At 42.2% G+C, this 15,955-nt stretch overlaps 1 protein-coding gene across 4 annotated transcripts in view; it reads right to left on the reverse strand.

Moving 5' to 3' along the window:
- The window catches only part of LOC112456099 (calmodulin-binding transcription activator 2), a 47,581-nt gene extending 32,351 nt beyond the window's left edge, over positions 1–15,230 (reverse strand). For 2 of the 4 annotated variants that reach the window (XM_025018412.1, XM_025018409.1), the window contains exons 1-3: positions 14,805–15,230; positions 8,307–8,733; positions 6,702–6,996 (exon numbers count right to left, since the gene is read on the reverse strand). In XM_025018412.1, coding sequence (XP_024874180.1) covers positions 6,702–6,996; positions 8,307–8,546 — 535 coding nt within the window. In that variant the 5' untranslated portion in view covers positions 8,547–8,733; positions 14,805–15,230. Of the gene's footprint in view, positions 1–6,701; positions 6,997–8,306; positions 8,752–14,804 lie in introns of all 4 variants that reach the window. The other 2 variants (XM_025018410.1, XM_025018411.1) reach the window with 2 other exon arrangements.
- Between the last annotated feature and the right edge of the window lie 725 nt (positions 15,231–15,955).

Raw genomic sequence — 15,955 nt, forward strand, 5'->3', positions numbered from 1 at the left:
CTCTCTCTCTCTCTCTCTCTCTCTCTCTCTCTCTCTCTCTCTCTCTCACACACACACACTCTCTCTCTCTCTCACACACACACTCTCTCTCTCTCTCTCTCTCACACTCTCTCTTTCTCTGGGGCCGTTTTCTTGGTGGCCTCACATACCGCACCTCTAAATAGCCCCAAAGTAACCGAAATAGTTTAGGGAGCATACATATTCATGCACACGCCGATCTTTTTGTTGCAAGACTATGTATGTACCGTGCGCGGTGCAACGAGAATGCCACGACCGCAATTCTTCGCGTTGAACTTCATAGCATCCGCAGAAGATTTACACGAATGACGTAGAAACGCGAACGAAATAAATATGTTCCACATTGACGTCTTTATTCTTTGAAAATCGAAATCAATTTTTCGTTAAATTGCTAATAAATCAATCTTCGTTTATCGGCAGCGATAACGGCCGTGGTGAGGGTATATTCAAATGTAGCGCAAGAATAAATTCGAAATAAATTAGAATGTCACGAATACGATAACAATTCGCGTTCGCCGAGATGATATCGCGGCGTGGGCCATACCTACGAAGGCTTACAGTGATTTCGCTACGTACGGTCTTAAAGGTTTACCTTAATACCGAAAGCGTACACGCAAGCCTTTATCGACGTTCTGATTAATCGTTACCATGCGAAGGAATGGAATTACGCATAACAATTACTGGGGGGCTCCTTTTTTGTCGTTCATTTATTCGTATCCTTTATTATTTTTCGACACGCCTCCTTTTCGGATTTAGCTCGGCTTCAAAAATAACTTTCGCGGCGAAATACTTCGGAGTACAGCACAAGAGGAGCGATACGAGTTTAAATAGCTAACCCATGGTGAATTTGGGAACGCGCAGGAACGAGTAACTGGGTCTCTCCGATCGCATGTCGCTAAATTCTGGAAACGACACTTCAGCTTAGCGCGAACAATGCGCTCCACGCTCTAGCCTTGTCCAACACTGATAACGCTAGCCGCATTAATGGACTTGGAACAGATAATAGAGACGCGACGTTCACGCTATCATATGGGACTGGTTAAAGACTTTAATCATTCCTCCGTCTCCACTCTAGTCTGTCAGTTTAATTAATCCACTTTCATTACCAATACTCATAAAATATTGATTAATTTGATAAAAAATGAATTAATTCAACAAATATTAGTTTTAAATAAATTAAATGATATATTAGTAGTTTTATAATCTTATCTTGTATTATATATTGTAGTATTGTATGTATAATAATCTATTTTTTTCGAGCTAATTTATTTTAATAGAATTATCATCTAATAATTTCAATAGTTCGTATAATCATGAAAAGTTTTCACCGATTATCGATCGTTACACAATTTCAATTCCGAAAATCTAATAAATCACCAATGATCATAATATATTCAATAATCGTCAGATTCTCCTTATATCGCGCATTTCATTCATCTTTCATAATATCTATTTCCAAAGAAGATAAATGAAGAAAGAAGCGTTCAAGCTGAATAAGGTTGAGACTCATAATTTCTTTAGAGACTATATAATTTCTTACACTTTTTTTCGCCCTCATCAATTCTCAATATTTATCTTCCCTCAGTATTTTTGAAACAGTGGTGATATGTGGTTCATATGTTAGCCTTCGGCGATTACAGATAACAAAGGTATTTTTGCACATTTTTTGACGGGTTGGCCGAAAAGGGTCGCGGAAGAATAGCGCAAGAAGAGGAAGAGGAAGGGCCAGGATTACGAGGGGACAAAAGGACGGAGAAGAGAGAGGAAGTCGCGCTAACACGAGGCAAGCGCGGGGCGATCAATTACGTAACCCAATAAAAGTGGGTCACGTGTCAAAGTGTGGAGCCATCCCCGAAGTGTCCAACTTTTTGGTAAAAGCTCGTAAATTACCAGTCAGCTAGCTAGCTAGCAAGCCAGCAAGGCTCTGCTATCACCCCGCGTAGCTTTAAATAGAATATGTCGGCAGTTCGGGGGCTCGTGTCCAACCACCCTCTCGCAATGCCCCGTTCATCGTTTCCTCTTTCAATCCTTGTCATCCCTCTTTATCTTCCTCCCTTCCCTTGATCTTTCCCCTCTCCGCGCGTCACGTAGGTAGTTCCTCATTCCGGCGTTTTTTTGTGAGGAGGGACCGAAGCCGGACACGTAAGTCGCTAGTCGTTAGTCGTCGGCAATAGCTCGCCATCAATGTGGTAGCGGGTGTGATAGTAGGAGAGAGAAAGAGAGAAAGAAACAGCTGGATAGAGAGGGTCGGTTTACGAGAGAGGACTGTAGAAGGAGGTGGAAAGCAAGAGAAGGGTGAAAGCAAAGGGAGAGACAAAGAAAGGGAGAGAGGGAGAGAAAGAGAGAAAGCGTCACGGCAGGAGAAGTAAGACAATCAATAAGATTGCCAGGTCCGAAGGAACTCAAGCCCGGATTCGCTGAATGAGTTCGGTACACTTCCTGTCAGGCCATGAGAAGGACTCGCGTTTCACGAGCTAAATTATCAGATTATATCCTTGAATGCGAGACGTCGGATTAAAGTCTTCCGCAAGACGTGGAGAGACCGGAAGTAGACAACGATGAAGGGCGCCGAGATTAAACGGGAAGCAAGCTTTTCTCACAGGCGAAAGGGCTCTTTTCTCGAGGGGGTCGATACCAGGTCTAGTCACTGGATAGGCAATCGGATAGGTCAGGATAGGAACGGGATAGGCCAGAGGATGCCCGTGGACGTCAGGTCGCGTGGATACGAGGGGCTGCCGGAGCGAGAGGGTGGCAATGAAAAGGGTGCACGAACGGGGGATGAAGGGTGGTGGAGGCCGCACAATCGCCGCTCTGGCGGATATTGCCGGAACTACGAATTACCCCGTGTCGCCGGGGGTACTTTCCTGCCGGGGTGCACTTCTTCGGAAACTCGAATGAAGCGTTACGATGCCGGTGTCTCTCATGGAACGACGATGCGAGATATTCTGGGGATGAAATTTTGCGTCGATAAGGAAGAACTACCCCCGCTCGAGGTGGTCACAAGGGAGGAGCGGAGTACTTCGCCCTTACACTATGCGTTACTGTATTAAATTGTAATCTTGCTAATTTTTTTGTTTATTGTATCCATTGTTTCCAAAAAGATAAAAGAAAAAGATATTAAAATTATATTTTAATTTAAAAAAAATAAAACTTTATTTTATATAATTATGAAAATTGTTTATCTGATATTCTTCAATTAATTCATGATGCTAGAAATGATCGATCTTTCAGCTAAAAATATAAACTCAAAATAAAATGTATGAGAATAGTTGTTTTTCCAGAATTATTCAATTGCTATTTATTCTATATATCAAGTAATATAAATTTTGCATAAAAAAAAGATTAGTCCTCACTTTAAACATCTTTAATAAAAAGTTTTGCCATTTTTGTGTAACACGTACATGTAATTTTTGCGGCAACAAAATGACTATTATTCATAAATGAGAAATATTTGCTGAAAATAATAGTATTAGTTTAAGGGCAGCTTTGTTATTTCTAAAATTCTAATAATTTTTTCGATTGCAAGAATGTTGATCATCATTTAGATGAACAATCCAGAAAAAAAGTGTTATGTGAACTACGAAGGGTTAAGGTCTGAGCACGATCGGAAAACCATAGATCCTAAGAGAAACTTTCTCGGCCTATGTGGCACTAACAATAAATAACAAGGTCGGCAATAAATAAGGAGCACGATAGAGAAGGTCTCGTGCGTCACAAAAGCACCGGGGTCACGATACAGAAAACGCCCAGCCAAGCACATTCATCAAACTTTTACGAGAATATTAGGAACATTAAAAAATAATTTGAATATTGATTTTCAACGAGAGAAAGAGATAAATCATATAAATAGTAATTATATTCGCGACTACAATAATTTATATGTCTATTTTCAAATCTCTTTCTGGGCTCAATAAATTATAAAAGTTTTAATCGGTTAGAAAGAAAAAAAGTACCATTATGTCGAGAATATATATTTTTAATCTCATACGACAATCAAATTTTTATCGAATAAATATTTTTACAACGTCAAAACGTGATTTGTATCGGACATTGGAGTGAAACGTTCGCCCACATTTTCAATTAAAATTTCGATCAAACTTTGTATTAACTGCGTTAAACGTAAAGTTGCAATAAGCGTTCGATTTTCCTTTTTTTTTTCTCCTGCACAACCACGACTAACTGCTTTGGCTGGAGTTGTCGTCGAGTTTCGCCACGTCGTTAGAACTTGGCGCTCGTAAAAAACTATCATCTCGAAATTTGTGCAATGACGTTTTAATGCTAGTCCACGTCTTGTACTTTCCGCACATCACGGTAATACTTTCCGCGGGGCTTCCTTTTCCTTTCTCTCTCTCTCTCTCTCTCTCTCTCTCATTTCGCGGTACACATAACCCGGTCTTTCTATTTATATTCCAAATCGGATTCACGCACGAATACCCATTATGGAGAAACGTTGCTCGAAGAATAGAGGAACGCGGCTGTGTCTGCAGCCGCCCGGCGACTATGCATATGCCACGCGAATCGGAGTGCATATGGATCTTCGTGTTGTGCATACGGCCAATTCTGGAAATGAGCCGAAGCCTCTTTCCGCGGCAGAATATCTCCACGAACGTGGGAGGGTACGCAAAGTCAGGTAAGGTTTTTGAAATGCAAATGCGGGAAACGTGACGAAATTGTGCGCGGGATAACTTGTTTTCCAGGAAAAGTGACGACAACCCCTTAATGGAAATCCCACGTTGGGAAGTTTATGATTGTATACGTTACTCCCTGTATACTCCACTTCGTCGAGGAGCAACAGAAGTTTCGTCAATATGTAATATCCATCCAAGAAGGTAAAAGTTAAATGATAAAATTAGTAATTAAATTGTACGACAAAGTAAAACGCATTCTGCTGCGAAATTATTTAAAGTTTTTCGTGAAATTATATTGGAAAAAACTTGAAACTCTCTAATATGCATTTTTAATATTATTTCATATAGAAGTTTCAGGCCATACTGTGCATTCGCCATTACCATTCCTTCCACGTACTTTTTGTAATGCAGATCGATAATTTCCACTTTCGACGAGATCGCGCGATTCTTTGAAAAACGACGATAAGTAGGACGATTTAGGGATGAGAGAAGCCTCGGATCTCCTTCATAGAACGGGTCTTCAGCGAATATCGATCATTTCTGTTTTCGCAGCTCTCAGATGGGAAAGGAGTAATCCCACTCGGCGAATTGTGGATATTTGCTCCCAGCATTCGGTTTTCAACTACATTTTGTTTTTATTACCGAGCACGTCGGCGTATCGTGCAAAAAATATCGTATCGACGTGCGTATTATCGGGGATCAACGTGTAACAGTTGTATACGGACCACTATTTTCCGATGTACAACGACTAACTAAATTCATTTGCAACTGCATGAAACAATTCAGCGAGGTATAAAAAGTGTAGTAATTCAGTTATGTGGCAAAATGATGTTACAGCATTGTGTCGCAACATTAATTGCACATACGAGTTTCGCACGCGCGCGCACATATTTGAAATATAAATCATTTTTCTATATTTCAAGTATCTAAAATACTGACAATCAAAAATATAAAAAAAGCTCTAAAGAATCAATATCTCAATTCAAATATATTACTGAGAATATTAATATTTATTAAAATATCTAGAGATTTAATTTGATAAAAAAATCCACATTAACGAAAGAATTTTGAGATTTACAGAAAAACCGAAATATTTGATCTCACGATTCCGTTTATATTATCACCGTTTATAACATTTCTGTTTTATGTTTTATTCTCAAGTCTTTCTACAAACTCAATTTAATACGAATTTTCTTTATGGCTAGCCTCACTACTCTTATCGCGTTCAATTATCCGCACGTTAATAGCCCTAAGGAGTAGTTACTGCTTCTTAACCGATTCGCACAGGAAGGTACAAACTGTAAAAGTTGTAGGACCGATAGTTTATCGTTCTCTCATACAGTCACACTCGCCTGTAATCGCGTGGTTTACGGGCCCCGAAGTCATTCCGTGCGAAACTCGAGTGCAGTTTGTGTGCAGTTTCCGTTTCCATCGTGATGAGTGGAAACTTTGGTCAGGCTTCTCTCCGTTCCGGTGCCACCGTTCTCGTGCGCGGTGATGTAACCGTTCGCTTTAAAACGCTGGGGGTTTGTTTTAAACTTCATTGCGATTTTCTTGCGAGTCTCAACGCGCGGGACTAATTCTTCGTCCGCTTCTCCGTTTAGCTCTCTTCGTGCGAGAGCGCCATAATTTTTCGACAACTACTTAAAAGCTCCCTTAGACAGGCGAGCCCGAAAACTTTTCCTAACGACACAACAATCACGAGAACTCCCATCGCGACATTGATGCTGATATGCAATAAGGATTCGTGCTTCCATTAGGCAATTGAAATGAGGAAGAGTTTTCTGATGTTTCTTTCATATAGATAATTTTACCTTCATATCAAATGACAGCTCATTTAACTCGTTTAATAAAATGTCCTCCCAGCTTTGGGATGTAAGCCGACCTGCCGACGTCAATTGTTCGCATTCCGATATATTAATCTAGCCTCAACATTCGTCATACCGAGCATACGGGGACATACCGTACGTCTGAACCAGATGCACGGGTAAATAATTCACGAGGCGATCGCTCGAGTTGTCAAAGGTACAGGTGAGTAATGGCGGAAGTACTCACGGGAGATGGGATCCGCGCCATCGAGCTTCCTGTCGGGGGCGACGTTCTCATGAGCGGCTTCCTTGCTCGCCCTTGGACGACATCCAGCGGCAGGGTTCGTCTCGTTGCCGTTGGCGACTCCGTCCTGATTCTTATGCTCATTTCGTAGATGATCGTTTCTCTCATGCGGCTTGCAGGCACCGCCGCCAACTGCGACCTTCGATGACGGCTTGCAGCTGATGCCGCCCGGGTTCCCATTAATGTTCGCGTTAACGTTGATGTTGCTATTGCCGTTGGTCGATGCATGATTGTCGGCCTAAATGGTACACAAAGCGATCGTAAATTGCGGTCTCTCGTCGGTATTTATAGACTATTTTAGTTATTTAGTTATTTTACTGATCGAAAAGCAAAAGAAATGTTAATACAAAGATAACAATGCTTTGCCCAATAAATTTATTTAGAATAATTTAATATAAGTAACATTAGAAAGACTCGTGAGCATAAAAAGATGAAAATAGAATGCCTCTTTCGAGAATTCGCTATAATTTTAATGAAAAGAAATTGAAAGTTATATTAAAAGTAGGTGAAAAAGAAACGCACTGAAATTTTAAACGTTGATCGATCTTATAATTATATAAAAAAAACAATGCATTATTGATAAGAAAAATAAGCAATAACGTAGAAATTGCGTGAAATCGCAACACTGAGAAATAGCGAAACGTCCTTCGAGGAGCGATCTATCCTCTTTAACCCTTTACATCGGAACGAGGCGAGGCTCGTGGTACCACCTGCCACCCATTCCCAGCTATAATTGAAGTTGTCTCGTTTCGTATTGTAAAGCTATATAGGCGGCAGAGTTTTTTTCTCTCTCTCTCTCTCTCTCTCTCTCTCTCGCTGTACTGGTTAGAAAGGCAAGTCTTTTATTCTGTAAGTACTTCGTTGTGAGACTAGCTCAGATCTTTCCCGAAGACATCTGTCGTAAGCCGACAGAGGAAGAGACAAGACAACCCGTCTCGCACTTTCTTCCCCCGCATTCAGCGATCATTTGACCTTTTACCGCCGACACGTTTTTAGCGGGAACTTTCCTAATACGACTTTCACGTTTCACGTGGTAGTTAAATCGAGGTAACATCGGCAGACAATTTACCAGATAACAGTTCACGAATGAGAATTAATTAACCGATTTACAGTCCAGTATTGGATATCCACGTTGCCCCTTGGAAATAGCGCCGTCTCGTATTTGATATATGTATAAAGTTTAAAATAATATTCTCTCCGAGAAACGCGGTCGCGAAGTGTTCATTATAAGTAATAATCTGTAGAATAAAAATTTCTAGGTGCAGGTTTCAGGTGCTCGACTGCGAGCTCCATTCAAAGATCGGATTAATCTTTGTAACTCTACGCCACGATTTGTTTTCCCGCAAGCATTAACTCGCAAAAGTAAAACGCTAACAACGATAACGGATTCAATTTTGAGCTTAGTTAGCAACCAGAATCTGTGTTATAACAGACTCGTAAAGTAAACATGGACAGAGGTCCCTGAACAAGCTAAACCCGCCTCTACAACGGTTCTACAACTCGCGGTTCGTCGGTTAAGCACGTGTAAAGGTCAAGCGTCATTCTCACCGAGCTGGTCATGCAGGTGGACGATGTAGTGGACGAGCGCACCACGACTATCCTGTTTTGGTTGTGGTCGTTGGAGGCGATCGTGGAGACGGCGGCGTGATTGACCAAGGCGTGGGTGTCGTTGGTGCCCGTTGGGCTGGAATTGACATTCCCGGTGGTGGCGACGCCGCCGCCACTCAGGGAGGTCTGTCTGATCACCAGGACGCTGCCCGCTGGCTCCAGCACGACTACCTGCCTCATCCTCGTCGCGCGATTCCCCGCTGGCCTATCCTCGCCGAATGCGAGAGAGCGCGCTCCCTTTTCGTCTGCTGCCTGTCGACGATGACGACGACGGCGACGGCGACGACGTTAAGCGTGTCGTTCTCCAGCACGACACGTTCTCCGGCTCTTAAAGCTCCCACTCGTCCGCTGCTGCCGCCTGCTCCTCCTGCGCGCACAAACACATCTAGGCTGATATTAAAGCTGTCGTTTTAGGGGATGATCCTACCCGCCCGTGCCCACAACCGCCGCCACCCCCGGCGCGGATCCTACACGCCCGCTTTCGTTCGTAACTGTGCGAGCCCGACCATACCGGCGTGGCTTCTTCCCGAGCTTCTTCCGGAAGGCGAATCGATGGGATTATTTCTCGCCGACACGCCGGCAACGAGCGGCCCGACGACTCTCCGCCTCTATCTTTCAATAAGGCAACTCTCGCGACACACCACCTTCGATGTCGAAGTAGCGAACGTGTGCGCGGTTTAAACTAAGGTTGGGTCCAGAAGCTGCTGGCTTTTAGATAATGGCCCGTTGCACATTCAATGCTCTAATGTGCCCCGCTTTTTCACCGAGCGTTCATACTCGTAGTGGAAGATCGATCGAGCTTGTCTAAGAAATTTAATTGAGAGACTCATCATCGTTGGGCGACTTCGTTAAGGAAGAAAGATTAATTCGTGTTAAATCGCCGCGTAAAAAAGGAAAAAACTCTTTAAACAAAATTGATGATTCGCAATTCATATAATTCTTGGCTTCTGCATATAAAAGAATACCGTCATACTGACATATTTGCTACAGTAATGAACCGGCACTCTTCGTGTCTTTCGAAAACATAAAAAACTATTGACAGCGAAAATCTAAAATATTTTTCGATACATTTATATAATGAAATATATAAAACATATCTTATGGTGACCTCGGTTTATATTGCAATCTAAAGATCTGGTCACCCTGGTTTAAAGTCCAACGCGATTTTCACATTTTCTCGGTTCACCCGAGTAAAGGAATTTGTTTTCGAGATCTCCGAGCTTGTAGCAACAGGAGATCTTGAAGGAATTGCGGCTTAAAATTGGATGGGTTTTGTTCAGAACCATTTGTGCCGTGATACTCTGTGATACGCCGTGAAATAAAGAGAAAGAGAAAAATTTGTGAAGTCAAAAACCACTAAAGAGACAAAATGTTTGATATATCTATGTATATATTTATAATATTTATATATAAAGTTTATTCTTATAGTTTCTTGAATTCAAGAAAAAATGTGTTATTAATTTATAATTTAATTCAATTGTATATATTTATAATTTATAAATTATAAATTTAATTATAATTATTTTAACGTATCCCTAATATATTTGACAAATAATAATAAATGTTAAAGTTATAATATTGTAAAGAATTAATGTATTAAAAACATTCAAATACAATATTTCACATAATTCTGTGTTGCCTGCATAAAATAAAAAACAAATATCATTTAAACACTTGAAACTGCTCCAAGTTATTATTGAATTAGTAATCTGATCAAAGAGATAGAAATCTTTCGCATATTCAAAATGCATGTAAGATATACTAATAAATTTTAAAGTTATGATATTATAAAGAATTAATGTATTAGAAACATTCAAATGCAATGTGCGTTTTCACATAATTCTGTCTTGTCTGCATAAAATAAGAAACAAATATCATTTAAGCACTTGAAATTGTTCCAAGTTATTAGTGTATTATAGTAATCTCAATAAAAGAGATAACAGTTCTTTTGTATATTCAAAATGTGTGTGAGATATAATTTGCATTTTATTTGATTAATCTTTGCGAAGAGAAATTTTTGATTCATTAGTCCAAGGTAAAAAATAAGAGAAAAAATTATCCAAGTATCATCTGGCAAATTTCCACAGATTTATTTGAGCACACGAGAGTTTCCACGTGAAACAGCAAGATTGTTCATCTTCGTGGATTCCACGGGATTAGACTGGCATGCATAGTCATAAACGTATTTCTTGGCCGTCACTGTCATGGATCTGCTCGGCAAACAGAAGCCCATCATTGCCAATTTTCGCGTATACAACAATTCTCGCGACTTAGAGAAAAATGCTGACAATGTGTCTGGCGCGTGTAGATCGTATGCCGTTTGAATTTTACATCATAGAAATTGTGAATTATTAGCATAATATAAACAATTTTTATTTGATCAGGTCAGAAATTAATAATGATAAACATTCCTGGCGCTATTAACTTCCGACGAAGGTAAGAAATACCGAAATACTTAATTAAAAATTATCGGCGATAAAGAAGCGCGTAATGAAGAGAGATAAATTGGACGTCATTGGTTTTATTTCAAACTCTTTCAAAAATAGTGCGACACTTCGATACTGAATATAATCCGTCAAAGCGTTCCGATCACGATGACGCGCAACTCGTCACGTAAGTACGATCCGTGATAAATGCACGCCGTGTATTTTAGTAAGAATTAATGTCATTCGCTTGGCGTGCCTTCAATAGGCATAAAATATACAGGGTGAATGTTAAAGGCGAGTAAATATCGCGGTCATTCATGTATGGAGCCGTATCGAGCGCGCGCGTAGCGGAAGATATCTGCCGGTACAACGGCACGTGCAGTAATAATAGAACCGTCGCGTCGCCGGTGCATTCACACGCGGAGGATGTCCGCCCCTTACTATCCTATAGCACGTTGAGTGCTCCAACTCACCTAAACTCACGTATCTTGTTCCGATTGTCGAAAGATTAGATCTCGAGTTTTAATCGGTCGATCTGTCGCACCCGCGAACGAAATCTAGTTAACGCCGATCTCGAATCGCACAGTCACTTGCATGACGATCGAGCGAGGATTATAATTTATACTGGAGATTCGCTGGATACAGTGCTCGAAAAAGGTGCCGTGAAAATACGTTCAAAACTCCCTTGAAAATTTGAGCCGCTTGGCGTTTTACAAAGGCTATATAGCTTCTGTGCTTTTCAGCACAGAACAAAGTTAACAAAAGCGTTACATTTGCATAACGTTCTTGGTTTTATTTTTTGTGGACCTTTAGCAAGGTTGTATAATAAAATGATCAAAGTGATGATAAAACACAATTCTCTCTTGTAATTGTTAAATGATGTTTACGTGACTTTTTTTTAGACTCATTAAACGAGAAATCACATGTTTTAATATTTAAATGATTCGCTATTACACAAATGAGTGTGATATCAAGAAGTTTTCTTTCGTAGACCGGACGATTCGTTCTCTCGTATGTGCAAAATTAAATGCATCTGTTAATACACACTGTGGATTACACTTGTCACTCGTAATCCTCAGCCGCGCCGTGTACGTCACGTGTAATCCCGGGACTTATGACTTGCAGACCATGCTTTCAAATTAACGCTAAAGATGATTAAAGCATTGCATTAAAAAAATGACAGCGTATAAAAACTGTGTATGAAAAAGAAGACTCTCCACGTTAAGAAAGAGCGTCGCATACTCGTATATGTTGCATTAAAAGCAGACTCGCGCTCCCTGACTTGATTAAATTCATCTGTATCACAAAAGCTTCGCAGAAATAATTTTCCCCTCGCTAATGCTTCCTCGCGCGGAATAAAATCTAACATGTCGAAGATGACGTGAATGAAAAAGAGCACCGGGCAATGAATAAAATCTAACGATGTCAATAAAGAGGCGTGTAAATAAAGGGGATACTAAATCCGATATATTTTTTCTCATCGCGCTTTCGGAACGGATGTAGAATTCTTTAGACCGCCGTGCTGCACCGTCAGCTTCGTCAGCCGATATCGTTAACCGGAAAAATCGCATGACTACGCGTTTAGAACGATCGATCTCCAGGCACCCATATGTTGCGCACGTCCTCCAAAAGCGAAACTGCCTCGCTATACAGGGATCGTCGTAGTTTGACGTTTATGAGGCACGATATTAAAGAACGCGCGCGAGTAGCGAGCTGAAGATTAAAAAAATAAAACTGAAGAGATCGATTAGAAAACTTTCGATCGAATTGCGAGCATTACTCCACGGCGAATTTTCTTTCATTAATCACCTAGAGAAAATTTCATTCGCGTACATACGATAAATCATTCCCTGCCAATCTATTAAGAAATTGCACCTCTCTTATAACTTATATATAGATATAAATTTTCTTCTAATGGTAAACTATATTACTTGTATCCTCTTTCATTGTTTTATATAATAGTTATTAAAATATGTATGTGTTAGGAAAATTCTATTTTATCTTATCCACTTTGAAACACCAATTTTGCTCGAGAATGAATGTCGGTTTCCAAACAGTTGGTTGGAAGTCTGAGATATTCTAAAGTGATGTTTCTATGGGCGTTCCTAGTTATGCTATAGTTGCTCCTATCGTCTTCGAACGTGCCATTAGAATCCCAGGCGGCAGGAAACGCGTGGCGCGTCACTCTTGATAACAGCTGATTACGATAAACTCATCGAGATAACGAGTCCAGTTTGACGGAACACAATAACACGTTGATATTACATCGATATTGTATCGCGTGTGTCATTGAACTATTTCTTTTGTTTGAAAATAGCTGAATTTGATTGTATAAATTCAAGACTCGTTATTCTCTTTCCACGAGAATTAGAGAGACTCGTAACATGAGAGCTAAAGTGTTAAATAAATTTCTCATTTCACAGCCATCCTTCGCATCGATCCTCGAGTCTTCGCGCAGCAAGAAGACTCGAGAGAAAAGAGTTCTTGCTTCAATAAGTCAAGGCAAGAAGACCAAGGGATTAACCTTGTGTTCTGAAAATATTATCCTTCACGAGGGGTCTTTCAGCCCTTAAGGGACGTATATACGACGCGGCTGCTGTTAGAGAAGATTACGTCGCGTCGGCGTTAACATCCATGAACATTTGCATTATGAAAGGCGAGAACGGAGATTTCTTAGATTATAGAAATTAATCATTGCCAAATTTCAGCACGGGAAATTGGCGGAAAGGCCAAAAAGGGGAAATAAAGGCATAAAACTAAGCCCAGATTGCTGTGGAAACGCGAGGACGATCTCCACGTTTAATTGCGAGCGAGATATTTAAAGCCCGAATAACTTTTAAGCTTCCTAGCATAATTAAATATGGTTAATGAGAAATGCACATCCTGTGTTCCCATCTGTACACATATAAACCTTACGCAATATGTAATATTAAAAAGTAAATATATATAGATATTTCCAAAAAGGAAAATTATTCTGCGAAGCATCGTGAAGTTGATCAGTACAACAAAAACGCTTATTTCTCTTATAGCTCCTGCCTCGAAAACTAAAAACTAAAATTTATTACACGGGCGATAAAAGATATCGAATTTACACGCGACGCTCTTTTAAAAGCGCGAGCGTGGCTCCTACTTTTTCCGACGTTATCTTTCAAAAATATTACTCGCCCTTGAGAGATAAAACTCCCCCCATTTATCGTAATAACGAAAAATTCGCGAAACACAGCCATTGTATTCTGCAAGTCGACGCAATAACAATTCGCGCGTAACATCAACGGTATTTTCGATTCGCACAATTTAAACCGGAGAGAGTGCGAGCGCGATTAAAATCAATCTACGCGAACTAATCTTTAAATAGAAGCTTGTTTAATACGCTTGTAAAAGCTGAGCACACTTTTATAGTTATCCATTTAGAAGCTTTAACGCTTATTAATTCCCGTCCGATATTCACAAATGTGTTTCGAAGCGGCGCGGGCGTCAGAGAGCTGGAAAAACGGCGTTCCCGATTAACAAAGCTTGATTGTCCTCCCGGATCGATGAAAGTTGTATAGGAATGTAGCACGCGGCCAAGTGATCTTCGCGTTTGGCGATCCAACGATGGTTCCCGCCAAAAGTTGACGCCATCGACGCGGAGGAACGTGCCCGTCGCGATAACGAGCCCGGTTTAGAGTCTGATAAAACCTCCAGCGCGAATCCGCCCGCGACGGACCGTATGTTCGCCGCACGTGCCCGCGGACAAAGAGAGATTCCTCCCTCGCGCGCGGGTGGCGGCGGCGGGGGCCCGCGGGTTTACAGTACGCGCTAAAAATAGCGGCGACCATAAAGCCGCCACGCGGACGGGCGAAGCCGCGACGGCGACGTCGCGACGTCGCGGCGACACGCTCGTCGTTTCCCCGTTGCCTAGCTCCGTAGGCGCGCACCCCAATTCTCCCAGCGCTCTGTATTTACCCGGGGGGATGGAGAGACGCTCCAAATTTATATGATAGAGAGAAAAGTGCAGTGACGGGATACTCACGGGGTCCGTGCTCCGAATGAGAACAGAAGGCCCGTCGCCGACGAAGGTAATCATTTCGGCACGTCGCGGCTCCCGGTGCACGGCGTCGCGTCGATCCGCGTCTCTCCCGAGCGTCGCTCTCTCTCTCTTTCTCTCGCTGTCAGCAGCTCGTTCACCAGCGGCGGCGACGGCACCTTCCTCCGCGCGACGGTACCGCGACGCTCATGATCGACGATGACGACGACGACGACGATGACGACGGTGTCTAAGTCCCGATTGCGCTTTTTCCCGTGCACGTCGGACACCGTCCCGTCGGCTCGGCGTGCGTGCGTGCGTGCGTACGTGCGTTGCGCGACACTCTCACGCAGGGAATCGCGCGATCACGCGTGCCCGCGGCGGCCGCGGTCGATCCTCGGAATCCATGACAGGTATACGTGCGACACGTATACGTTGTACGCGCACGGAACGGAGCGGAGGCGCGAGGCGAGCGTGGACCGCATGCGCCGCTCTGTGTGCGAGAGCCGCGTCGCGTCGCGTCGCGCTCTGTGCCGCCAGGGCGGACGTAGACGAGAAAACTCGCGGAAATTCAAAGCGTTTCCCGCCGCCGCGCGCGCCAACTTTCCGCGGAACCGCAGGCGGCGACGCGTCGGAACGCGAAACATCGGCTTCTCGACGATCTCTCGGCGACGAGGAGTCACACGGACGCACCAAGTGTCGCTTAGGACGGCCACGAGTCGTACCGAATCAAAAATATCGCGCTGCTTAGTGAAGACCGTAATTATTTGAATCGAGAGCCGACGAGAACTCGCGTTCCTGTTACTGCACTGCTGAACTAGTAACTAGTTCACCCTGGTGCAGTAAGTTAGAGTGAAACAAAATCTACTTGTCCCATTCTAACTTACTGCACCAGGGTGCACTAGTTCGGCAGTGCAGCAACAGAAAACAGCTACCTCAAATCGCGGGAAATCGACGGAAACGGAAGAGAGCGCGCGAATGAAACCGTCGCTACTCGATCGTCATTGATCTGTCGTTCTGCAATTCGAAGAATTTTCCATTAAATTTTTAAAAATTAGTGTTTTTAGCAGCGTCCTTAGATCCTTTAAACGTATCATAGTTTGAAATATCCGACATGCTGCTCTTGCGAGAAATCGCATATCGATATATCGTTCGAT

Source organism: Temnothorax curvispinosus, unplaced genomic scaffold, assembly GCF_003070985.1.
Source record: "Temnothorax curvispinosus isolate PA1 unplaced genomic scaffold, ASM307098v1 QBEX01006657.1, whole genome shotgun sequence".
Classification (NCBI taxonomy): domain Eukaryota; kingdom Metazoa; phylum Arthropoda; class Insecta; order Hymenoptera; family Formicidae; genus Temnothorax; species Temnothorax curvispinosus.